Genomic DNA, 26,455 nt, shown 5'->3' on the forward strand with positions numbered 1-26,455 from the left:
AGCAATGAAATGACATCTGCTATGCGTGTGCATGCTCAGTCGCCTCAGTCCTGTCTGACTCTTTGCAACCCTTTGGACCATAGCCCACCAGCCTCCTCTGTCCATGGGATTCTCCAGGCAAGAATACTGGAGTGGGTTGGCATGCCCTCCTCCAGGGGATCTTCCCAATCTGGGGATCGAACCTGAATCTCTTATGTCTCTTGCATTGGCAGGCGGGTTTTTTTTTTTTTTTTACCACTACTGCCTCCTGGGAAGCCCAACATCTGGTGCAGCAGGAACCCAGGGAATTGCAGTCAGCACCCAGGGAACCTTACAATAAGCCATTGTTATTCCCAAGACCCATCTGTCTTCTGCACAGACCAAATAAGCAAGTGCAATGGGGATGTGGTGGGAATCCCCATCCTTATTTCTTTCTGGTCCTTGATGGTGGCTCTAATCTCCAAGAACCTACCATTTCTTTCATTTTTACTATCTTCCTAGGCAGAGGCTGTTCTATGACTTCCACTTGGTCTTTCCCATTATGCTAGCCCTCCATCCACAAGTCAGGGAAATGATGTAGGAATTTTGCTGGTAGCTGAGCAAGTCTATTTCAATTATGCATTCCAAAACTGAGGTATGGACTGGGGACCCATGGCTCCACCATGAGATGAACCTGAGCTAAAATTTCATTGATCACATGACCTAAATAAGAATCTACTCTAACTGGTATAGTCAAAGCTATGGTTTTTCCAGTAGTCATGTACAGATGTGAGAGTTGGACCACAGAGAAGGCTGAGCACCGAAGATTTGATGCTTTCGAATTATGGTCCTGAAGAAGACTCTTGAGAGTCCCTTGGACAGCAAGGAGATTAAACTAGTCAATCCTAAAGGAAATCAACCCTGAATATTCATTGGAAGGACTGATGCTGAAGCTGTACTACTTTGGCCACTTGATGAGAGAAGCCAACTCATATTGGGAAAGGTGGAAGGCAAAAGGAGAAGGGGACGACAGAGGATGAGATGATTAGATTGCATCACTGACTCAATGGACATGAATTTGTGCAAACTCTGGGAGACAGTGGCTTACATGGTAGCTCAGGTGGAAAAGAATCCATGATAGTAAATGACAGGGAAGCCTGGCATCCTGCAGTCCTTGGGGTTACAAAGAGTCGGATACAACTCAACAACAACAACAACAGCCACTAGCTACTGGACTTTGGTAATGTTTTGGGTTCCTCGTAATTAGTTCAGTTCAGTATCCCCTAAAAGTCTGATTATTTCCTCTTCAATAATACACAGTTACCATGATAAAAGCTCACAGATCCCTTTGGGGAGGGGTGGGAGAATGATTAACAATACAAATTTTGGCAGTGTACTGGGAGCCTTCCTCAAAAGGACCAATCTTAGCAATTCCAGGTCTGTCAACGGCTCAAGTCTGGGAATTAATGAAGAGGGTGTGAGTCTCTATCTTTATGACTCAATTGAAGTTCTGTTCATTTCACCTTGAACTTTGCTATTTATTCAGGGCAAGTAAGAATTTAGTAGGTTTCCCACGTCACTGCTAGGAACCACGTGATCAATAGCCATCATCACAGGTTGGGTGAGTTAAACTCTTCTGATTGGTGTTTTGACGCCTCTGCCCATGATGGTAACCAGACCCATCTCGCCTCTGGTAGTTGAATGTTTCCATTTGGCCATAGGATCCTGGAGTCCAGTTACTCTCAGTGCATTTAGATTTCCTGATTCAGGGACTGTAGTTCACATTGTGAGGTCTAGACTAAATAGAAACGCGATCAAAGAGATCTTACAGGATGCTAGAGCCGCCCTCCCCCCCGCCAAAAAAAAAAAAAAACACTTTACTTCTCACAGTAATTGTGAAATGTATGTCTTCTGGACCCTCACAAGGTGCATGGGTAGGTCTTAAGTGACAAATCCACTTTAACACACCAGTCTCCCTAAACCTACATGTCTCTTTATCTACATTAAATTCAGGAAGATCCAGCATTTCTAGTTTGCCCACCACTGATCACCTTTTCCAAGCCCACGTTTCAGCCAGCCAACCAAGCAACAAAACTCTTAGAGTCCCTTCTAACTCCCTGAGCTACAATACGAAGCACAGAATCTCAGATCCGTGAGCCCATATCAATGCCTGGCCTGATCTAACTTTATGATTCTTCCACCAATAGTCCACACCCTTAATACCCATTCCCACTCATATCCCTCAGATTGTGTCTATATAAGTTAGAGAACTCAAGCAGTGCTATTTACAATAGCCAGGACATGGAGGCAAGCTAAATGTGCATCAATAGAGGAATGGATAAAGAAGATGTGGTGTATATATATATATATATATATATATATATATATATATATACACACACACAGTGGAATATTACTCAGCCATAAAAAGGAATGGAGTTGTGCCATTTGCAGAGATGTGGATGGACCTTGAGACTGTCATACAGAGTGAAGTAAGTCAGAAAGAGAAAAATATCATGTGTTAACACATTTATGTGGAATCTAGAAAAATGGTATAGGTGATCTTATTTGTAAAACAGAAACAGATACAGATGCAGAGAACAATCATATAGACACCAAGGGGGAAAAGGGGGATGGGATGAACTGGGAGATTGGTACTGACATATATACACCATTGATCCTATGTATAAACTAGATAACTAATGAGAACCTAAGCAGCACAGGGAACTCTACTCAGTGCTCTGTGATAACCTAAATAACAAGGAAATCCAAAAAAGAGGGGAAACAGGTATATGTTTAGCTGATTCACGTTGCTTACAGTTGAAACTAACACAACACTGTAAAGCAACTATACTCCAATAAAAATTAATAGAAGAAAGAACACTCAAGTAGGTCTTTTCCGTTTCGTGTGCTTCTTCACGGGTCATGCTTTGTGTCTCACCTTGAGGAACTTGCAGACTTGAGTCTAGTTATGGGTCTGGAAGCATGGCATAGGGTTGGGGGTTGGTCCTGAGGAGAATCAGGGCTGTCTCATGTAACTGTCTCAGAGCTGGTCATTACTGTTTCCCCAGACCATGCAGGGTTACCCCCTCAGCCAGGGATGGAGAAGCAGTCCCCACTGGGGATGAAGAAACCTCTTGAACTAGTAAAGAAGACTCATCAGAATTTAGGGGCACAAAGTCCCCAGCATCCTCAAGATCTTCGCACACATCCCCATCCCAACTTTCAGGATTCCATTTCTTCCTAGTCAGGGTCCTCACTTTAACAGTAATCCATCTACAAGGCTGAACCTCTCCTCAGATTGTAATTGGCTGGTCGTTGGATGAAACTTTGGGTTTGCTTTTCCGCAATCTCAGTCCTGCAGCTATAGGAGATAAGCCCCTCCTTTGGGACACATATAGAAGGGTTTAGATCATTTACATGGCACTTGAATGGAGAATCTGAGGCTCTGAGCTCATCTTTTTCTTTCTTCCGTTTGTCCAGTAACACTGGAAGCAACCAACCAATCTCACTTTAATTGTTAGTTTGAAAAAAAAAAAAAAAGGTTTAAAAGTATTATATGCATAGTCACCCAGATACTTAAGTGGGTGGTTAGGGGCATCCAGGGCTTCCCAGGTGGAACAAGTGGGAAAGAATGTGCCTACCAATATGGGAGACATAAGAGACACAGGTTCAATCCCTGGGTCAGGAAGATCCCTTGGAGGAGGGCATGGCAACCCACTCCAGTATTCTAGCCTGGAGAATCGCATGGACAGAGGAGCCTGGCGAGCTACACTCCTCGGGGTCACAAAGAGTCGGACATGACTGAAGCAACTTAGCACGCATGCACAGGAGCATCCAAAGGTGATGTTGCAAATCTCTCTTGAAAGATCATGTCATGGACCATCATTATTCTCTAGGTTATTGGAAATAGAGTCATTAATATATTTAAGTCTAATGATTTCATGCTTTCAATTTGTGGTGCTGGAAAAGACTCTTGAAAGTCCCTTGGACTGCAAGGAGATCAGACCAGTCAATCCTAAAAGAAACCAACTCTGAATATTCATTGGAAAGACTGATGCCGAAGCTGAAGCTCCTCTACCTCGGCCACCTGATGCAAAGAGCTGACTCATTGAAAAAGACCCTGATGCTGGGGAAGATTGAGGGCAAGAGGAGAAAGGGACAATAGAGGATAAGATGGTTGGATGGCATCACTGACTCAGTGCACATAAATTTGAGCAAACTCCAGGAGATAGTGAAGGACAGGAAAACATAGCATGCTGCAGCTCATGGGGTCACAAAGAGTCTGACATGACTTAGCAACAACCACAACAGTGACTTTATTTCCAGTCATTAGGATAGCTCAAGGAATCATGGTCCCAAAATTAAGACTATACTACAAAGCTACAGTAGTTAAAACAGTGTGGTATTGGCACAAAAGCAGACACGTAGGTCAGTGTCAATCGGCTTCACTCGGTCTTTGAATTCAAAAGCTAATCTCATCCAGAAACACCTTTACTGACACACCCAGAATAATGTTTGACCAAATATCTGTGCACCCCTTAGTCCAGTCAAGTTGACATAAAATTAAGTATCCCAGTCTTTGATACTTGACTAGTACCTGAGGCATTGTGGTGCCAACAGAGGTTTATTCAACTGAACTGAGCATACAGTTCATCATGTATATAAAACATCGATTCACTTTGAAATTAGTTTGTAAATGATGACACCTCTTACAATATGCTATCAGTTCAGCTCAGTTCAGTCATTCAGTTGTGTCTGACTCTTTACGATCCCATGGACTGCAGCACATCAGGCCTTCCTGTCCGTTACCAACTCCCAGAGCCTACTCAAACTCATGTCCATTGAGTTAGTGATGCCATCCAATCATCTCATCCTCTGTCATCCCCTTCTCCTCCTGCCTTCAATATTTCCCAGCATCAGGGTCTTTTCAAATGAGTCAGTTCTTTGCATTAGGTGGCCAAAGTATTAGAGTTTCAGCTTCAGCATCAGTCCTTCCAATGAATACTCAGGACTGATTTCCTTTAGGATGGACTGGTTGGATCTCCTTGCTGTCCAAGGGACTCTCAAGATCAATTCACTTTGAAATTAGTTTGTAAATGATAACACTTCTCACAATATGCTATAGATTTTGAAATATTTACAACATACCAATAATCAACTGGGCTTCCCAACTGGCTCAGTGGGTAAAGAATCTGCCTACAATGCAGGAAATGCAGGAGACATGGGTTTGATCTCTGGGTCAGGAAGATCCCCTGCAGCTGAAAGTGGCAACACAGTCCAGTATTCTTGCCTGGAAAATTCCATGGACAGAGGAGCCTGGCAGACTACAGTCCACGGGGTCACAGAGTTGGACATGACTGAGCTACTGAGCACAGTCATTGTACACAGACCTGGTTTGTCGTGATGTGTTAAGTACAAAGTACTCTGAGGGTGCTAGTTCCTATGCAGAGCACTCAGAGCCTCTCAGTCTTGTTAATGAGACCAATAAAAAGCTGAAATATACATTGGGGAGTTGAGAAATTCCCTCTAAAGAGGTGACATTTACAACCAAGCCTGAAGGATGAATGCCAGATAGTCACTGTTTTGTATTCTTATGATTGTGAAAGAGTCAGGGATTTGTCTGCCAGCCACAGTCCTGTATAGAGGATGCCCTGTTACCAGCATCCAGTAGATGTGTGACAGCTGGGGGGGCTGACCCAGAGGTGACCTGCTGGGTCCTTCTGTAGAGTGTAAACAACAGAGAAAGCCAGGTACACATCTCTTTTTCCTTCATACTTTGAAGACCTGTATGAATTTTCTTCACAAGCATCTATCATGCTCACCTCCATAGTAAGTCAAAGTTAGAAACTGCTGGTAGCACTCCATCCCTCCTATTCATTTATAGGGCAATTTGGTAGTGAAGTGAAAGTCGCTCAGTCTTTGCGACCCCATGGACTGAAGTCCATGGGATTCTCCAGACCAGAACCCTGCAGTGAGCAGCCTTTCCCTTCTCCCAGGGATTTCCCAATCCAGGGATTGAACCCAGGTCTTCCGCATTGCAGCAGATTCTTTACCAGCTGGGCCACAAGGGAAGCCCAAGAATACAGGAGTGGATAGCCTTCCCTTCTCCAGCAGGTCTTCCTGACCCAGGAATCGAACCGGGGTCTCTTACATTGCAGGTGGATTCTTTACCAACTGAGCTACTAACATGTCACTAATGGTTTATAAAGTCCATACCCTTTGCCTTAAGACGATTTTATTTTAGAATTTTGTTGTGGATAAATGTGGGCATGCAAAAAGGTCTACAATCATTACACCAACCAAAAGGTGTGAGGTGGGTGACATATGTGTTAATTAACTTGATTGTGGGAATAATTTCACAATGTATACACATGTCCAATTATCACATTGCACCGCTTAAAGAGATATGATTATTATTGATCAGTTATACCTTCATAGGCCTGGGGGAGAGGGAAAGAATGAGAATATTCATGCAAGGATTATTACGTTAGAGAAAAATGAGAAATAATGCAAATACCAACTCTGGGGGAACAGTGGGATGAGTTAAAGGCCATTCACATAAGAACATCCTCCCCAGCCCTTAGAAACAAAGGGCAGAAGACTAGGCAATGACAATTCACTTGGGAAACAAAACAGAGAAAAGCAAAAAGTGTGATGATAAAAGCAGGGGCAAGTGATGCGTCCCCAGCAAATGGCAGAGACACTCGTGCCACTTTCAGGAGCCCAGTTGCCACCCCAAGTTACCTCAGCTGTTAAGCACTTCAAAGGCGATGGCAAATGACAGGGAGACCTGGCCGGGGCTGGAAAATGTACCATTATGTACAGTTATTTTCCAAAATAAATTGTTTGATCTTGGATTAGGGTAGGGCCTTTATGAAAGAAAAACATACTCACACTTCAAATGTCAGTCCCAATAATAGAAGGACGCAGAAGTCAATTCTGAGTAAGTTCAGGCCTCTGGGGTTCCTTTGTTCGAGAATGACTCTCCGGGTCCACGTTGCAGGTAGAATCTGTCCTTGGCAGGCCTTGGGGGACTCGGCAGCCTTGCTGTCTTCAGGGTGTTGGCAGCCAACCTGCGGTCTCTCTGGGAAGCCCATGGGTCGGGAGCACAAGGTCTGTGGCTGAGATCTAGAAAAGCAAAGGGGGTTCTGGCAGATAGGGCGGTGAAGGGGGGCGCAGATGCTGTGGGGGGCAGGGAAGTGGCACTGAAAGTAAGGTCTGGGAAAACAGAGGGCAATAATAATTCCTAGTATGTTAGAAAAGAGTCTGTGTAATAGAGATTGCACCAGTACAGGTTGTCATTCAGGCACGTGTGAAATACTTGCCACCCAGGTGGCACCAGTGGTAAAGAATCCACCTGCAATGCAGGAGAAGCAAGAGATGCGAAGTTGATCCTTGGGTTGGGAAGACCTCTTGGGGTAGGAAATGGCAGCCTGCTCTAGTATTCTTGCATGGAAAATTCCATGGACACAGAGGCCTGGCAGGGTACAGTCCACGGGGTCACAAAGAGTCAGACAGGACGTAGCGACTGAACGATAACAAAGAGCCCCAAACGACCCGCTGTGTTCATGTTCACATGTATGTTTTCCTTTTTTCACGGCAAAGTATGTTGCGTGTCTGTGCTACCATATACCGAAAGTGAAAGTGAAGCCACTCAGTCGTGTCCAACTCTTAGAGACTGCATGGACTGCAGCCTACCAGGCTCCTCCGTCCATGGGATTTTCCAGGCAAGAGCACTGGAGTGGGCTGCCATTTCCTTCTCCAGGGGATCTTCCTGACCTAGGGATCCAACCCAGGTCTTCTGCATTGCAGGCAGATGCTTTATGGTCTGAGCCACCAGCAAAGACTTACCATATACTAGAAAAGGCCTGTTCTCTGTTGTCAAACAGTTCACAACCTAGGGGGCAGATGGACAAGAGGCTGTGGACGATATTGGCTGAGAGCCTCAACAGCGAGGACCGGAATGCCAGGGTTCAGTTCCACCCCACCCACCACCATGTGGGTTACCCTGGACTAGTTACTCAGCCTCTCTATGTCTATGCTTTCTCATCTATCAAATAAGAGCGATCCTTGTTGCAAGGATTGAATTAGTTAGTACTCATAAACACATGGAACAATGCCTCAAGCTTCGTAAAACTTGTGTAAGGGTTAGTCACTGAGTAGCAAGTATTCTTCCTAAATTCCCATAATGGCCCCATGAAATTAGTGCTGTTATTTCTACTTTACAAATAAAGAAAACTAAAGCTAACTTCAGAGATTTAATAATTGTGTGAAATCTAATTCACACAATGAGGAAGCGACAAAACTGAATCCAGAGTGCAACGTCTTTGACATTTGACCACATGGTCTGGCATGGGTCAGAAGTAGATTACAGAAGCCTCAACAGCAGCTCTGAGGTCTTTTGGACATTGAACAATTTAAGATGATGACAGAGAACCTTATGGGGTAGAGGCTTCTGAAAATGGAGTTTCTTCAGTTATCAAATTTGCCCATTTTTGTTTGGCCAGGACCTAGCATAGTAACTGACTTGTAATAAATGCCCACTAGATGCTTTCTGAGTGAGTAAATGAATGAATGAATAATAGCTTTTACACATCCCTCTATAATAGCTTTTTATCTATATATTATGGATAGACTGGCCTAGAATTAAGGGATGTAAATTGCTAGGATAGCTCCTCGAATTCATTCTGATAAGTGTTTACCTATTTATTTTACAAAAATATACTGAACACCCACAAGTGCCAGGCAGCATGCTAAATTCTGAGTGCACATGCATGGCTAAAACCAACATATCACCAGCACTCATGGAATTTATGATTTCATGGCAGACACAAGCAAGAGGAAAGGAAATAGCCAATACAGACATGATTAAAAATAATGACAGAGACCAAACCAACAGAATTCAGTGATAGAAAGTGATGGCCCATGGATAGAACATTTAGATAATTGGTCATGGATGTCATTCCATGGACTTACGGAATGACGAAGTGAATACTGGGTGGTCGATGCTGTGGGGCTGGGTTTTACCATTGAGCTGTTCTCAGCAGCTACAGCCTTCTTGCGCTATGCTCTGCTGTGCTTAGCAGCTCAGTCCTGTCCAACTCTTTCTGACCCCATGAACTGTAGCTCGCCAGGCTCCTCTGTCCATGGGATTCTCCAGGCAAGAATACTGGAGTGGGTTGCCATTCCCTTCTCCAGGGGATCTTCCCAACCCAGGGATCAAACCCGGGTGTCCTGTATTGCAGGCAGATTCTTTACTGTCTGAGGCACCAGGGAAGCCCAAACTACCAGGGAAGCCTTCTTAGCCACTACAAATACTTAGTGAATTTAGTTTAGGCAAGAGAACGGTAGAGAATGACTGTAGACATCACAAAAAAAGGAAATTCAAGATGTCTCCAAAGTTTCGAGGTTGAGACAGATTTCCAAGTTCTTTGGGACCGTCAGCAAGGCTCTCCTGAGCTGCAGACTGACTCCATTTATAAATTTTAAATGCCTGAATCAGGACAACTGATCCAGATGAGAAGTCGGCCTTTAGGAGTTCTGCAAAGTCATCAATCATCTCAATTTCAGGTGATAGCCAAAAGCAAGGAGAGAAGTTTTTAGCATCCCTTTGGGGTCTTGTTTCCTCTGTTCCAGATAGAAGTTATTTAGTAACTGTTTTAGGTATTCCTGGGGCTGAAATTAACCTCCCAGAGCCTCCTTCAGGTCTTGGGTCTGTCTGAGTCCCAGCCACCCTCCTCATATCTGTATAATCTCTCATTCAAACCAAGGGCTTATCTTGTCACTGATTGGCTCCCCAGGATCCATGCAACAGACTGCAAACTTCTTAAAATGGTACCTAAGGCCTTCTCGAGGGCATCAACATTTTTTACTATTTCTACTTTTGCAAAGTTTCTTGACTTTTCTTGATGTCAAATATCTTCATTTCTTTAGTGTCCCCTCTGCTTGTCGTGACTTTCTGCAGACTCTCACCTTTGTCTCTCTGACACATCCTCAAGGATAAACACAGATGCCAACTTCTCTGTGAAGCCTTCTTTGACTTTACTAGTTTGAATAGATTCCTCCTTCCTTGAAGGCTCTTTGTACATTATTTAGCTTTTCTTTGATAGAGTTTGAAGATACCTACCTTAAGATGCCTTAGATTTATTTCTGCCTTATCTCTAGTGTTAATGCCTACTTCCTATCTGAGCCTGTCCTTCACACTCCACAGTGTCATTTTACGTGTATTTCTGAGGTTGAGTAATCCCTGATACTTTTTCTAATAATAGCAGTAGCAACTATGAACACTTACCAAGTGCCAAGCACTGTTCCAGCCAATTTATTGCATCCTCAATGTCTGTTCAGAGAACTTTTAGGGGTGATTCAATACTCAACCTGCAAAATTATATGCAAACTAGTATGGTTTAATTTTGCACTTTTATTGACTTATTTAATTCTCATAAAAACATAGGATTGCTATTAGCCCATTTCACAGGTTAGGAAACCGAGGCACAGTGAAGTTAAGTGACTAGGATCACACAGCTAAATGCAAGCTTCAAGCCAAGTCACTGAAGTTCCAAAGTGCATCCTTTAAGAGAATATTCATGTCTGTTTATTTTATCTGCCCGTCACATTTCAGCTGTATCTTGCATGTATATGTTAGCTAAATGCTTATGGAATGAAGAGGCAGAAAGAAAAAATAAAAGGCACAGATAAAGGCAAGGAAAGGCAGAGAGACAACAAAAGAGTGGTAAGAAAGCCAGCTTTCTAAAGCAAACACAGCTTAGCAGAAGGAACTGAAGCCCTTGCAATTGGATAGATTAAGGAAAGGGACAATGACTCCAATATCTAGATGAGTCAGACAGGCAAATGGAAATTAGGGACACAGGCTGGTGAAGGCTGTGGTGATGGAAACCATGGAGGACGGACAGGTACTAACGGGTCCCACTGCATGCTGCTGTGCGGCAGAGATGGGGCCAAGGGGTGCCAGAGCTTCTTTTCAAGAGAAGATGAAAATCTGGATTTTACATGAAATTCTTTGTTTTTGTAAGCTGTTGGCAAGTATTTCAAGTGAAGGGAAAAATAAACTCTCTGTGGGTTAAACCTAGGGTGACTATAGTTAGATGAAGTTGCAAACTCAAAGGTCAGGCCAGGTTTTAGGGCATCCTGAATGTCTGTGGAGAGGACTTTGGGGGCACATTCAACACTCAGCGTGCAAAATTCTATGCAAACTGGCATGGTTCAATTTGAGGGGTAATAGAAGTGTTGCACTGGGGTTAGATGTGTTCACTCTTATGGTATACAAACATTGCTTCTTGAATTTCTTTATGGTTTCCCAAAAGAGTTGATTTACAGGCTTCAAATGAGCACATTTCTTTCACTTCTCAGGCTTAACGCTGTGACAGAATAAGATGAGTCATAGCTGGTCCCTTAGTGGTGGGGGAGGGATAAATAAGGAGGTTGGGATTAACACAGACACACAAATATATACATATATGTATAACAGATACTCAGTGAGGACCTACTGGACAACATGTGGAACTCTGCTCAGTACTCTGTAATAAGCTATATGGGAAAAGATTCTGAAAAAGAATAGAGATATGCACATGTGGGAACCCCTGGCAGCTCAGTGGTAAAGAACCTGCTTGCCAAGCAGGAGATGAGGGTTCGATCCTTGCGTCGGGAAGATCCCTTCAGGAAGGAAATAACAACCCACTTCCAGTATTCTTGCCTGGGAAATCCTATGGACAGAGGAGCCTGGCGGGCTGCAGTCCTTGGGGTTGCAAAAAGAGTTGGACACAACTTAGTAACTAAACAATGACAACATATGCATATCTATAGCTAAATCCCTCTGCTGTACATCTGAAACTAACACCACTTTGTAAATCAAATATACCCCAATATCAAATAAAAATTTTAAGAAAAGAGTAAGAAAAACCAGTAAAACAAAAGAAGCAGGGAAGTGGCAAAACCAAGCAGGTAACCTGATCATGCAAAGGATTAAACATCTAACGGTGTGACTTTGAGAGTACGTGCTGGAAGATTTGGACGATGAAAAAAGCAGAAGTAGTTTGGCAAGGCTTCAGGGTAGAAGTGGGACGGTGGGGACAATGGGTGTCTGACACTGAGCAGGACGAAAACTAAAATCCAGGTTATGAGAGCCATTTCATGCTCTTGCCTTTTTTTCTAATTAAATCTGTACGCATGGCTTGGGTACCTACCCAAGGGCTCAGTACCCTGCTGGCCACCGAGGATAAAGAACAGCGAGGCTCTAAAGATGAGCAGGATGGACCTAGGTTCAAAGTAGCAAAATGCTTAAGACTCAGGCAGACGGGTATGAATCTTGTCACTGTCCTTAAGTATTTGATCTTGAAGGTATTTCTTAGCCTCTCCAAGTCCTACTCTCCATATCTGTAAAATAGGGACAGTAATTCCATCAATCACATAGGTTTGTTGTGAGATTAGCAAAGAATGTTTGCGTAAACCAGTCAGCACAGTGCCTGCCACATAGTAACGACTTCATAAAAAATAGCAATTACTACATCTATGTATAAATTCTCCAACAGAAAAATATAGAAAATATAGTTTACGCAAAGGGGGACATTATTGAATATTTCTTATCACTTTCATTTTTTTTCTTTCATAGCATACACTACAATTTGAAATTATGTTTCCTAGCACCTACCTATGCATATATTAGGTACCTAATAGTAACATTTTTGAGCAGTCATATGTGTGGGTGCTAATCCATTCCGGTGCATCATCTCATCTAATCCATTGCAGCAGTCTTATGGATTGTTACAATTATTTTTCCCAATTTAAAAATAAGGTTCCCAAGGCATACAGAGATGAAGGCACTTGGTCAAGTTCACAAGACAGGTAAGCGGTAGAGCCGGGGCTGAGCTGTTCTCTGGCCAGTGTTCAGTTGTGCCGTCTTCTAATGCCAATGAAGTATGTGTGGAATGAACGCATCAGTGAATGGGTAATGAAAAAAGAAACAAGGTTCACAGAGCAGGAGCCACTTTAATTGGAGAGGAGGGTGAGTAGGGGTTTGTACGTAAGCAAGGGACCAAAGGGCCAATGCTTGCCAGCATGAAATGAGATTGTAACTATAGGCAGACTGAGTATAGCAAACGAACAAACAAATTGTGTGTGTGTGTGTGTGTGTGTGTGTGTGTTTGACAGAGACACAGAGAGACAGAGACAGACAGAAAGAGATAGAGAGGCAGAGAGAGGAAAGTTTTAATGAGCTTGGGCATTACCCCGCTGACAGTGGAGAAAACACTGAAGGGAAAACGTGGGCAAGCTTACTTCCCTTTCTATAATCAACCTTCGACTTGTAATAAGGATGAACCCCAAGTCAGAAGAGAATTGTGGATGTGTGAACAGTATCAGATATTTCCGAACTTGGAATCTTTAGGTATTAACAGGAAGAAATATTTCCAATAACCGTTTGGAACGGTCTATAAGAAATAATGAGAGCAAAACTCCACCTTATTCAGAAAGGGATTCCCTAAATGGATTGTTGAGCTTTTCCCAATTTTGATCAGTACGGGACTGCACCGGCCTGCTCGGTGTTACTTTAATTCTCCAACCAAGACAGCCACGTAAACACAAACTTGGGCGGCACTGAACTCTTGGGCCGCACTGAACTCTTGGGCCGCGTTGAGTTGGGGAATTTAAACACAGGCAACGGTTAGGTTTTGCAGTGGCCATCATTCCAAAACATAAATCAAGCCAAATTTGTTTGAAATCCTGTCTTTAGAAGGTTGTGTGTTTTGACAAACCTTGCAGCAAATTTGGTCCAGCTTTTGGATTTGTAATGAAACCTGAAACCCAGTGTGCCGGCCTGCCCTGGGGTCCTCTGGAAGGAAGCCTTCCAACCAGCCTTAGTGTATGTAAGGCCTTCCCTAATCTCATCCTGGCAAGAGACAGTTACTGTATTGGGTTGCATTGTAAGTTTGAGGTGGACTCTGCAAATATTTCATGCAGTTATGGAGGACAAATCAAGACGGCAATTTGGAGGCATTTTGATGCCTGAGTATTCTTAAGAGTGTAAATTGCAGAATTAGCAATACCTTATCCCCTGTTGGCTAGTGACTTGCAGATACCCCAAGCCATGGTTGGGGCAGAAAGTTAATTAACCTGCTTATTAAAAAGAAGAAATGTCTCATTTGCATGCATTTACATTCAAGTCTTACATGCATCAAGCTTTTTGGTAGTCTCTGCTTTCTTTCTTTAATACCACTGACCTAGCTAGATACTGGCTCAAAACATTTACACTTTCTGTGCTTTTATATCTGGGCTTTGTTTAAGGGGTAGATGTCTGGTTATCATTGGTTCCAGCAGAATTTGATTGTCATATAGATCATTTCATTACTATAGACATCCTCTCCCCTCTCCTGGGTGGTGCAGGCTTTCTTCCAGTTATCATATACCATGATTGAGAAAAGATTCATGGACATAACCCATCTTAGAAAAAAAAGGCCTTGTCTCCATCAGAGTTGGGCATGTTATTTGGGGATAAACCACTCAATTATTCGCAATTTCCTACTCAACTGAATTTTCCATGGACATTTTTTGCAGGAGTTTTCTCTGTCTTGCTTTTCCCATCTTTCTTGGAGGTCTGCTTTGGGAGATTTTATTTCCTTTATTTTGTCTCCTAGGGAAAGAAGACCATTGCACCATGGGTGTTTCTTGGGCATTCCACATTCCAAATAATCATTATTTTTAACCTGAAAATGTTTCAGTGACCTGAATCTAGGCCCCCTTAAAGCAGCCTGAGTGAAGCTTTGGGAGAAGGAGAGGGAGTGGGCTGGGAAGAAGGGTGCCAGACAGGGGAGGAAGGGGCTCCAAGGGAGGGACTGAAATGCAAAGACTCCACCAAGCTCTCAAACTGCAAGGAAAACCAAAACTACAGAGGGAGCTTAGTGCAGAGGGAAGCCTGCCCGGGAGTGAACCACCGGCTCAGCTTTGGGGGACCCCGGACACCCAGGTTCTGTGTTTTATAGCCGTCACCTCTCTGATCCATGACAATGGCTGTGGTCGTCTGGGGCTGAGGGCTCAGCTGGGAGCGGTTAAACCACCTATATGCTAACAAGCTCTGCCTTCAGGTCGTGAAGGGTCCTGGCTGGAGGGGCAAGCAAAAAATAAAACCCCACCAAACCTTAGACCCCTGTCAGACTGCGAGGAGAAGGATATTTTTTGAACTAGTCTACGGTGCGGACAGGAAATGACCTCTCCACAAACTGCTTCTTTAAAAACAAGCAGTGATGCCTAAAGCCATCCAACTCCCCTCTCCCTCCCTCCCTTCCTCTCTCCCAGCCTCCCTCCCTCTCTGAAGCTCCAGCTCTCCGGCTCTCCCTCCCCTCCCTCCTCCCCCCCTCCCTCCTCCCCGCTCCCTCCTCCCTGCCGCCCGCTCTCCGGTCTCTCTCGCTATAGAGGCTCCCACGGCAGTTCCCAGCCACTGTGTTCAGCCTGCCTGCCTGCCTCTGTGTGTGAGAGAGAGAGTGTGTGTGTGTGCGTGCGTGTGTGTATGCGCGCGCGCGCGTGTGTGCGAGCGTGTGCGTGCGGCTACTTTGTAGTGGGAAGAACACAGCCCATGTGCTCTGCATGGACGTTACTGATACTCTGTTTGGCTTGATTTTCGACAAGCAGGCAAGATGTCCAGCACACCACATGACCCCTTCTATTCTTCTCCTTTCGGACCGTTCTATAGGAGACACACACCCTATATGGTACAACCAGAGTACCGAATCTATGAGATGAACAAGAGGCTGCAGTCCCGCACAGAGGTAAGGACTTCAACCTTGGGTGTGTGTTGCTGTCTTTTTTTTTTTTTTTTTTCCTTCCCCCAAACTGTGCCCGAGCTTTTCCTGCGTGGCTGGCTGCATCCTGCGGGAAGTGTCCCGCTAGATCCTACCGCGTACGTGGAAATGAGCGCCAGGATGAAGCCACGAGTTTGAACGCTGGGTTTCTTGCACAGCAACTCTTGGAAGGTGGGGACAGTTTCTGGTGGAATCTTGAGATAGACAACCCAGCACTTGATTCGCCTGTCGGGTCTCCAGAAATGCTTTCCCAGAACTCTGGCGTCTTGCAGGCTCCGCGTCGGTCCCCTCTTACTGTTTCTTGAGATAGAGTTCTAAGAGATTCCATGCTCATTGGCATCCAGCAAAATAATTTGTTTTTTTAAAAAAAGCAAATCCCAGAGGAAGTCTGCTTTGACCTGCATTTGCTTTTCAAAGTCATCAGGATTGAGGTGAAAAGGGCAGTAGATCCACCCGTGGTACTTTTCAGAACTGGCCCTGGAGGGACATGATTGTCTATTTCCCTGTTAAATTCAGAAACCACTTGCTGGGGGCGAGGGGTTCTTGACTCTCTCCCAGGGAGGGTAGGGATGTCTCCTGGGCTCTCCCTTCCACCAGAGCTGGCTCAGAAATCAAATCAGCTTGAGTTTTTGGCAAATTTTGTGATCTGGTGCCTGAGATAGGAGCCTCACCTCCTTGCAAGCAACTCTGGGAGCCACGGGAGACAGGACTTTGAGAACTTTGTAAATGCAAAAACTCCAGAATGCCTCCTGCAATTTAAATATTTAGTGCCCGCTGACTTTTCCTCAGTGCTGGCTGAGCTGACAGGTCCTACAGCTGGGCTGCCCCTTTGCCTTTAAGTTGGGGCTTTGTGTTGAAGTGTTCTGAGAAGGAGTTTGTCACAGAGTCACTTTAGAAAGTAGAAATCACTGGGAATTTTGTCCTTTCTGCAGAGTATGGATACCTGGAGGGTTGCTGGCAAAAAGCTTTCGGGGACTAGCATTGGTAGAATTTTAGGTAGAAGACTGACTCTCAGTTCCAAAAAGGGACTCAGTTAAGGTTGTATGATTAGATGAGAGCCCAAAATACACTTGCTTGAATTGTCCATAGAGCCATGGAGAACTCCTGATGTTTAATGTATTTAATGTAGCTAACAAGATGTGACCCGCTTTCTGACTGGCTAACTGCTGGACTAGGACTGATTTAAGAAAAAAAAAAAAAAGGAGCTGAGCTGCCTTTATCACTGCTGTTTTCTTTATGTGTTAATACATCATAGATGTTACATATACTTGATACTATTGCTCTTCCCAAGAGCCAGTAGCTTTGACACAAGTGTAAACTCTTGTGCAAAGGGTGGTGAGCCTTTGGATATAAATGATATATGTGTGTTGTTGAGATTGTATGTTACAGTGTGTATATTTCAATGTCATTCCGATCTTTGCGACTGTGTATTGGAATCGTCAACTCTTACCCAAACTGTTGTTTGTCACAGCCTGCTTTCTAAATTAGGAGGATAGAGAATGTCTTCTAGTTCAGGCACACATAATTGCAACACAGATTTGGGGTAAAAAAAAATGTCTTGAAATATGATTAGTTTTTTAAAAAAAAAAAAGAGACCAGGGGCCTTGATGGATCGATTGTTGAAGAGCAGCAGGATTTAAAAACAACCCGTGTTCATCTTATATCTTAGAAAGTTTTTGTGGAGTTGTAGGAGGAGGTTTTCCTCCCAACAACCTTCTCTGTTAGGGGAGCAGGCAGATTTCTCAGACGTGTGTGTTCTCCTGTGTCCCTTAATTATCACCTGGCCAGTTCTGAGTAGCATACTCAGCTGGAAGACTTCTCTACGCTGGTCCTCATAAAAATCTGTAGGATGCAATAAGGTGCCTACATTTGTTTCACATGTGAGAGAAAACCTTTGAAAGCCCCTCATTCATGGCATGTTTCTTAAAAATGGCACATTATCTTTTGTGAGAGCTAAAGTAAGGAATTCCTAACTTTTGGATCCTGGGGTATTACTTTTAAGTACAAAAGCTGCTTCGTAGCTCGAGAAACTAGAGAAGGAAATCTTGCTATGACAGATCTTAAAGATGTTTTAAAACCTCTCTGGCTGACAAAAAAGCATGGAAAACTGTTTCTAGAACTGAATGTTCTAGAGCCTACCTTAAACATTTCTTCCCTTAGTTAGATTTTTAAAGTAATTATCCAAATAATTACTCTGACGCTTCCGTTTTGCTTTGCCAAGCAGTAAAGGATGTCATGAACCCGAGGCCATAAGTTTGCTTTCATTTCATAATGAAAAAAAGGAGAGAACCAAATAAGTACTCCTAAGATACATAAATCTTAACATTCAGTATTAGACTGGTCAAAGTTTATAACGGAAAAAAAGGGTTTAGAAAAGACTAACTTTTCTTGAAAAAGTTGCATTGTGCCTTTACCAAGGATGATTATTTATGATGAAGTTATTCTGAACCCTAGGGAGAGATGGGCTGGAATAAAGTACAGTAATATCCAGAAAGAGTTATCAGTTTATAATCACACGCAAAATCAAATAGTTGGTTGCCAGATCACTTTTAGAATGTAACCTGTGCATCCATCCATTTTGGCCAAGAGAGGCCGACCCTCTTTCTTTCTCTCTTCAGGTTCCTGCTTCTATATTACTTGGTGTTTTTCATCGACTCCTTACACATGTACGCACACACTTGCACTCACACACGCACACCCCTGGGAACGCGCTTGACTCTCCATTCCTTTTTGAATGTACACTTGCCTAGAAAGAAATTGTAGCACATCCCATTTGCGATGAAAAAAATTGTAACCAAGTTTGCAGAAATTTCTTGAAAACATCCTTCTTTATGGAAAGGAAAGAAAGTTGTGAAGAAGAAGCATGGCGCCCACCTACCTTCCTGCTTTTTTCTATCCCCCCAGAACGTTCTCTTCTGGGATTGATGCATTTCTTCCAGTTAAATCCAGTCAGAGCCCTTCAGGAGCTGGGTAGTCTTAAAGAACCCAGGATTGGGAGTTAATCCTGTTTCAAACTTGTTTCTTCACTTACTAACTTGTTGGCATGGATCTTGTTTCCTCATCAGCAAATCCCCTGCAAGGCCCCTTTAATTTGAAAATCCAGATTCTTTCGAAGTCCAGGGTTTGGTTTCCTTCAGTATGAACAAAGTGTCATGAACCAGAGTAATGAGCAAAGACATTATTTCTTGGCTCACGGTATTTAGTTCAGAATTGCAAATGGTAATGTGAAAATAGTCATAGTGGAGAAAATATTGCAGAGAGAAACCCTGGCAGTCTTGTTTAAGGCCAGCGCTGGAAGCAAGCAATTGCTGGGACAAAGTAGGTGTACAAGAAACGTCTGTGAACACGCGATCATGAATCAGTAAATGACAGAGGAGAGAGAGTTTAGCTATGTCATTAATTCTTTACCTTCTGAGCCACCAGGGAAGCCCAGTGTCACTGAAATTGGCATCATTCCTGAGAAGTACAATTCTGATGCCTTTGGGGGTGCTGGTACCTCCTGAAGCTGCTTTAGGGACCAACTTCCCAGTGCCCTAAAACTGCTCATCTCCACCTCTCCACATTTATTTCATCATGAGGCAATTTAGATCCCTAATCTCTGTGGCCAAGGAAAGCAAGTGTCTAAGAAATTATGGGATCTCATTTCTTTTTAAAGGAATATGAATGCTTTACAAAGCAAACCAATACAACATAAATATGTTTTCAATGCTGCCAGCTATTCTGGGAAATAAAAATTTCTTTGCAACACCAGAATCTCAGTGGAATTTCATAAAGAAATGCATGGATGCCCCCCCCCAACCTCTTTTTAGTTGAAATTAAGAGAAACTCTTGGAGTTTTTCCTCAATGTTGATCTGTATCCTAGCCAGTAGGAAGAGGGCTACGCTGTTTTCCATTGTGTATATTACCATGAATTGACCTGAGGTCTTCGCAAATTCATTTACTATTTGAACCATCTTGCTGTCTCAAATGTATTTTTGGGAGAACAGAACTGCATAATTTTTTGTTTAACGCTGCACACAGAGTATAATCAGATAGGACATAAACCTATGTCCTAAAGATTTCAGAATTTGTTCTGTAACAAGCTTCAATAATAATAGAAGAAGCAGTGTTATTTTCATTTCCTGAGGTCTGTGCTACAAGATAAAAAAAAAATATGTATAGGTAAAATATAAGATCATCATGGTGACCTTCATTTTTAGTGAAAGGATTTCAGTAATGTCAGATTTTTATAGAATCTAAGGAACTTTAATCAAGTTATAAAAATTTTGGTTACTGTAGGTAACTTTTCTATACCTTATTTCCTCATTCAAAGACCAAAAATGTCTCTGTTCCAATGAAAAGGTTTGTAAGTATATAGTTTTTTTTCACGTTGGCAGTCTGTTGATTTTGATGAAATGCCACAACCATCGGGAAAGTGTGGGTACCATGATGTGTTTCTTTTGTTTTGAGGGCTTTTCCCCTTGTATCAGTATTACACATTCCACTCCCAAAGAGAAGACGGTGATTACAATGGGAAGCCACTGTGGGCACAAGGGTTTTCTTAGAATTACGGTGTTTAGTTTTACAGGATTTAATATGAACGTCGAAAATATTTGAAGACCTTGAAATTTAAATCTGCTGCTTTAGCCCCGCCTCAGTTCAACTCTCCAGCTCCCCGGGGAGGGGGTGGAAGGGGGTGGAGGGCTCTCAGGCTTTTCTTTCAGCTGCATTTTTATATACTTTAGTCACAGGGTTTCCCTTGTAACATCATGTTTATTCATGGGCTAGCTGAGTATCATTGATGTTCAGATGGAGCCTAGTTAAAATGAGATTAGGTATTTTGGATAGGTGGGGAAAAAAAAAAGAAAACTGCTTTGTGATAAACTTGGATTTTTTTCCTTTTTTTCCCCTTAGAAATTTAGAAAGAAAAATGGTGCTGTTACTCTGAGGCATATGAATGATTTTCAGTGTTAAGCACAGAACTTTCCAAGCTTTTCGAAGGGGGGTGGTGAGGAGTGGGGAGCGGAGGGTGGGTTAGTAGTGGTAAGGAAAGCTATTTTGAAAATGTTAAATGAAACCAAAACTGAAGTTTTTTTTAAAAAAATGAGAACTCCCAACCTCTCTTATTTTTCAAGATCTCTACAAGGCCTCAGAAAACAAATTGCAGGACTCTTGTACCGATTTTATTTTCCTGAAGTCTTTTTTTTTTTTTTTCCATTTTCTTACTATGGGAACTGTTTTTAATTAAAAATTGCTGCAAACTAACTATTCGTAGGAGGCCAAGAAGAAAAAAAGAAATCTCTCAACACCATTCTACACAGATTCTTATCAGCCTAAAATCAATGCATACTTAAATCTCCCCCCTTTTGGTGTGTAAATTATGATATAGGATTTAAACAGTATGCATCCTTTATGCATTTAGCTTTTTGTTTGGGTTTCAGAAAGAAATTAATTTAAATTGTATGGAGATAGGGCTATAAATCTCCTTTTATTACGTTTGTCCACATGAACTCATTTTCATGTGGGCCACAGAACACCCCCTTTCCGAGCGAGCAAACACAGCATAAAACAAACAACGCCAGATATTCTCAAGAACAAGATTCATAAACTTACTTATTTGGATTCAGTTGGTGGGTTGCGGAATATAATTGATCTGGAAAAACAATCTCTTTTTGAAGGTAGCAGAAAACGGGGCTTTAAAAACATTTTCAGCTAAGGTAGGTATTACATATATCTTTGTGATTTCCTAAACAAGCTATTTTCCTCTTTCCTTTTTCTTCTTCCTTCCACTTTCTTTCTTTTCTTTCCTCCTTCCCTCCCTCTCTTCCTTTCTTTCTTTTTCTTTCCTTTTTTCTTATCAATCTGAGCTTAGGTTTTCTTTTTACATTTAAATTCTGGCCACGTGCATCTGAACACAGGCACCTATTAATACTTGAGACAAACTTCAGCCATTCCTTCAAGAATTTTCCTACTTCAGGCAATGACAGTATCAATGTCTGGACATGCAAAGACTATTAAGACATTTTCTGTGTTTAGAAGCTTACCATTTGGTAACCAAGGGCAGAATACAACACCAACTCTTACAGTGAAGCCGCCTGTGAGATGGTTGGAGGGCATCACCGATGCAACGGACATGAGTTTGCGCAAGCTCCAGGAGTTGGTGATGGACAGGGAAGCCTGGCGTCCTGCAGTCCATGGGGTCGCAAAGAGTCAGACTGAGCGACTGAACTGCGCTGTTGGGTTAATACACTGTGCCTTTGACTATTGAAAGAGGCACACCTTTCTGAAAAGTAGTCATGATGATAGTCCCTAATATCTGTGGAGGGTTCCCAAGGTGCTCAGTACATTCTGTAGGTCAACTCACGTCACCCTCATAATTACCACCTCAAATTGGTACTTCTAACCTGTGCAGCCTTACTGATGAAGAAAAACTAAAGGTTATGTAAATTGTCTAAGGCCGCACGGATGGTAGTTTAGTTTTAGAAGTTATCCTCTTAACCGCAGCACTTCTCTGAGATAAGAAATACTAGAGAGGATTCTAGTTTTGCCTGTGGAAATGTATTGGTTGAATACATTTTTTCCTTGCATAGATTGACTTTGGCAGTGGCTGGAAAGTTGACCCCATCTACCTCACCTGGTTGGACTATTTGCCTCTCGAATGTCTGGCTCATTTCAAAAGGGCCCATGTGAAGTTCCAAAGGATGGCATCAGAGCTGCAGCATATACCCCGGTTATCAAAAAAGAGACCGCAATCACATCTATCTACTGAAGAATGGATAGTTTCGGTATTCATGGACGTGATCTTATCTGAAGAGCCACTGGAATTGTTGTGGAATACTATGTATCGTTATCTAAGAGTTTAATTTTTTTCAACTTAAAATATTTAGGTTTCCATTCAGCGCTTGACTTGTCTCAGGTCTGCTCTATGGGAGACGGTGGTTTAATTATTTTAAACATCAGTGGGATGAGGAGAAAAACTAACCCAACTTTGGTGGGATACAGGATGAGGAGAGTAAATTAGAATCTGGCATGATGTTGGCTTCCTTTGCAGGGAATCAATTAAGAATCGTAGGAAAACGAAAGGCAAAGAGGGAAGAGCCCTTCCAACTTGTATTGGTTTCTGGTTGTCCTAGTTTGATGCTAAGAGACAGTCTGTCCACGTCAGTTTTCCTCGTGGGACACAAGATTTCTTTCCTAACCCTGCAGCCTCCTTTAGCTCCCTGCGAGGCTACTGTCTTTACAGTAAATGCCTGCCCATGACTAGAGATAAGATGGATCTCTTCCTGTGATGCACTCGCCAGCCCCAGATGCCTGTGTTCTGGTTCTTCTTTAACGAATAAGGAAGCTGAGGCTCAGAGAGGTGAAGACCAAGTCTATGCATGGGTGTCTCCAGGGTCTGAATCTTTTGACTACCCAAAGTCTACTGGCGAAGGCTTCCTACTCTCTGATGGAACCCTGACTGCCACCCCTTGCCCTCACTTCACTGACAGTTTTTGTTCTTATTGTTGTTTAATCATTCGGTCATGTATGACTCTTTGTGACCCCACAGACTGCAGCACGCCAGGCCTCCCTGTCCTTCACCATCTCCCGGAGTTTACTCAAACTCATGTCCATTGAGTCAGTGATGCCATCCAACCATTTCATCCTCTGTCGTCCCCTTCTCCTCCTGCCTTCAATCTTTCCCAGCATGAGGGTCTCTTCCAATGAGTCAGCTCTTCACAGGAGGTGGTCACAGTATTGGAGCTTTAGCGTCAGCATCAGTCTTTCCAATGAATATTCCGGGTTCATTTCCTTTAGGATTGACTGGTTTAGTCTCCTTGCAGTCCAAGGGACTCTCAAACGTCTTCTCCAGCACCATTATGAACCAATCCAGTTTGAAGTTTCAGCCTTCCAATTAAAAACAACGCTGAGCATTAATGATGTGGTTGTTGTTCAGCTACTCAGTCATGTCCGACTTTTTGCCACCCCATGGACTGCAGCACACCAGGCTTCCCAGTCCTTCACTATCTCTCAGAGTCTGTTCAAAATCATGTCCATTGAATCAATGATGCTTTCCAACCATCTCATCCACAGTTGTAGATTCCTCTGAAGAAGGGGAACCACCCTTGTTCTAGGGACACCATAGGTCCCCATGCTCTTTTTTGAATTTGAATGATCTCCTAACTATCCTCTCTGCTCCCTCTTCCTAATACATGATCTGTTTTCCCATAAGCAGCCAAGGTGATATTTTTGAAGCAGAAATCAGAGCACATCACTCTCCAGCTCCTCTCTCATTGGAATAAGCTCTAAAATCCGAACTCTTGGTTGAAGACTCTGTTGATCTGCTGCTTCCTGATGGATGTTCAGCAAATTCCAGCCAAAAGAGACTTAGTTGGATCCATTAACATGCCAAGCTTGTCTGTACCTCAACACCCTTGCGCTTAGCAGGAGAATGCATATACAGATTCCTTTTTAATAGCACTTATAAGTATTGTTGTCGTTGTTGTTTTGAGTCATTCAGTTGTGTCCGACTCTTTGCGACCCCATGGACTGCAGCATGCCAGGCTTCCTTGTCCATCACCAACTCCTGGAGCTTCCTCAAACTCATGTCCATCCAGTCGGTGATGCCACCCAACCATCTCATCCTCTGCCGCCCCTTCTCCTCTTGCCTTCAATCTTTCCCAGCGTCAGAATCTTTTCCAATAAGTCAACTCTTCGCATCAGGTGGCCAAAGTACTGGAGCTTCAGCTTCAGCATCAGTCCTTCCAATGAATATTCAGGGTTGATTTCCTTTAGGATGGACTGGTTGGATCTCCTTGCTGTCCAAGGGACTCTCAAGAGTCTTCTCTAGCACCACGGTTCAAAAGCATCAATTCTTAGGCACTCAGCCTTCTTTATGGGCCAACTCTCACATCCATACATGACTACTGGAAAAACTATAGCTTTGACAATATGGACCTTTGTAAGCAAAGTGATGTCTCTACTTTTTAATACGCTATCTAGATTTGTCATAGCTTTTTTCCTAAGGGGCAAGCATCTTTTAACTTCATGGCTGCAGTCAACCATCTGCAGTGATTTTGGAGCCCAAGAAAATAAAGTCTGTCACTGCTTCCATTTTTTCCCATCTATTTGCCATGCCATGATCTAGTTTTTTGAATGTGTGAGTATTGGGAAAGTTAAATGAATTGGAATTTGGCATGGTGTTGGCCTGATTTGCAGGTAATTGATTCAATGTCCCAAAGAAAGTAATGACCATCAAAGAGGAGATTCCTAGCACTTAGTAGGGCCTTTTTGGATCAACCCCTGTCACAGAGAGACTCCCTTAATCACCTCAGTTAAAATTGCCTCTTGCCAGACATACAACCTCACTCACTTTCTATCCCATGCCCTGATCACTTTTTATGAAGGAATTATAGCAAGCTGGTATTTTCTTGCTTGTAGTTTATTTAAGTGTCTGCTTATCCTCAATAGAATGTGTACCATGTGAGGACAAAAGGCTCAGCCATCTCCTTTATAATTGTCTGTCCAGTGCCTCATTGCACATAGTTGATATGCAAAATTCGTCTGTTGAATAAAGGAAGTTATGTTGTGCTTTTGAACTGTGGTGCTGGAGAAGACTCTTGAGAATCCCCTGGACAGCAAAGAGATCAAACCAGTCAATCCTAAAGGAAATCAACCCTGCATAGTCATTGGCTAGACGAATGCTGAAGCTCCAATACTTTGGCCACCTGATGCAAAGAGCTGACTCATTGGAAAAGACCCTGATGCTAGGAAAGATTGAAGGCAGGAGAAGGGGACTACAGAGGACGAGATGGTTGGATGGCATCACTGACTCATTGGGCGTGAATTTGAGCAAGCTCTGGGAGATGGTGAAGGATGGGGAAGCCTGGCAGGCTGCAGTCCATGGGGTCACAAAAAGTTGGACACGACTGAGTGACTGGACACTGACAACAAGGACTTTCTACACTGACACTGGATTTTACCTTGAATCTTCCCAACAATCATCTGTAGCTCCAGTTGGAAAAGAATCTATGAACCTAATAGCTGAGTGAAAATTCACAGAATGTTCTGCTATATCTACCAGGTGGAAAAAAAAAGGAGCCTGAAAAGAATTTCTTCTGTGAAGGCAGGCAGTGTTGAACTGAGAACTTTGCCCTCTGGGTGGTATGAATCTGTTGGGAATCTCCCGACTTCTGATGAAAAACATTTATACTTTTCTCATTTGCTCTTTCTACCATTTCCTCTCCTTGGATCTACCGGAGGGCTCACAGCCATGAATTATGATGTAAATTGTGATAATACCTTACATTTCCTGGAGCACTTTGTGTCTTGAGAAAGTGCTTTCTGGGCCATGAATTAGCTTTTTTCAAGTGTTTAGCATAACAGAAAATATGGGAACATAATAGTATATGTTGTGTGTGTGTTCAGTAATGTCCAACTCTTTGTGACCCCATGGACTGTAGCCCGCCAGGCCCCTCTGTCCATGGGATTTTCTAGGCGAGAATCCTGGAGCGGGTTGCCGTTTCCTCCTCCAGGAAGCTGACCCAGGGATTGAACCTGTGTCACTTGCTTCCTGCTTGGCAGGCAGATTCTTTACCACTGAGCCTAACTAGGACCTGTATGATGTGTTTGGGTGTGTTTGCGTGCAACGCGGGCATGTATATATGACAGAGTCAAAAAGAGAGACCGAGACGAGAGACATCCTGAACCCAATCAGATTGTGTTTGTG

General features: G+C 43.1%; 1 protein-coding gene across 7 annotated transcripts in view; it reads left to right on the forward strand.

Annotated features, from left to right (window-relative positions):
- The first annotated feature begins 15,336 nt into the window (after positions 1–15,336).
- Positions 15,337–26,455, forward strand: part of LDB2 (LIM domain binding 2) — a 459,965-nt gene continuing 448,846 nt past the window's right edge. For 3 of the 7 annotated variants that reach the window (XM_006054966.4, XM_006054968.4, XM_006054969.4), the window contains exon 1: positions 15,338–15,734. In XM_006054966.4, coding sequence (XP_006055028.1) covers positions 15,603–15,734 — 132 coding nt within the window. In that variant the 5' untranslated portion in view covers positions 15,338–15,602. Of the gene's footprint in view, positions 15,735–26,455 lie in introns of all 7 variants that reach the window. The other 4 variants (XM_006054963.4, XM_006054965.4, XM_006054964.4 and 1 more) reach the window with 2 other exon arrangements.

Source organism: Bubalus bubalis, chromosome 7, assembly GCF_019923935.1.
Source record: "Bubalus bubalis isolate 160015118507 breed Murrah chromosome 7, NDDB_SH_1, whole genome shotgun sequence".
Lineage (NCBI taxonomy): Eukaryota > Metazoa > Chordata > Mammalia > Artiodactyla > Bovidae > Bubalus > Bubalus bubalis.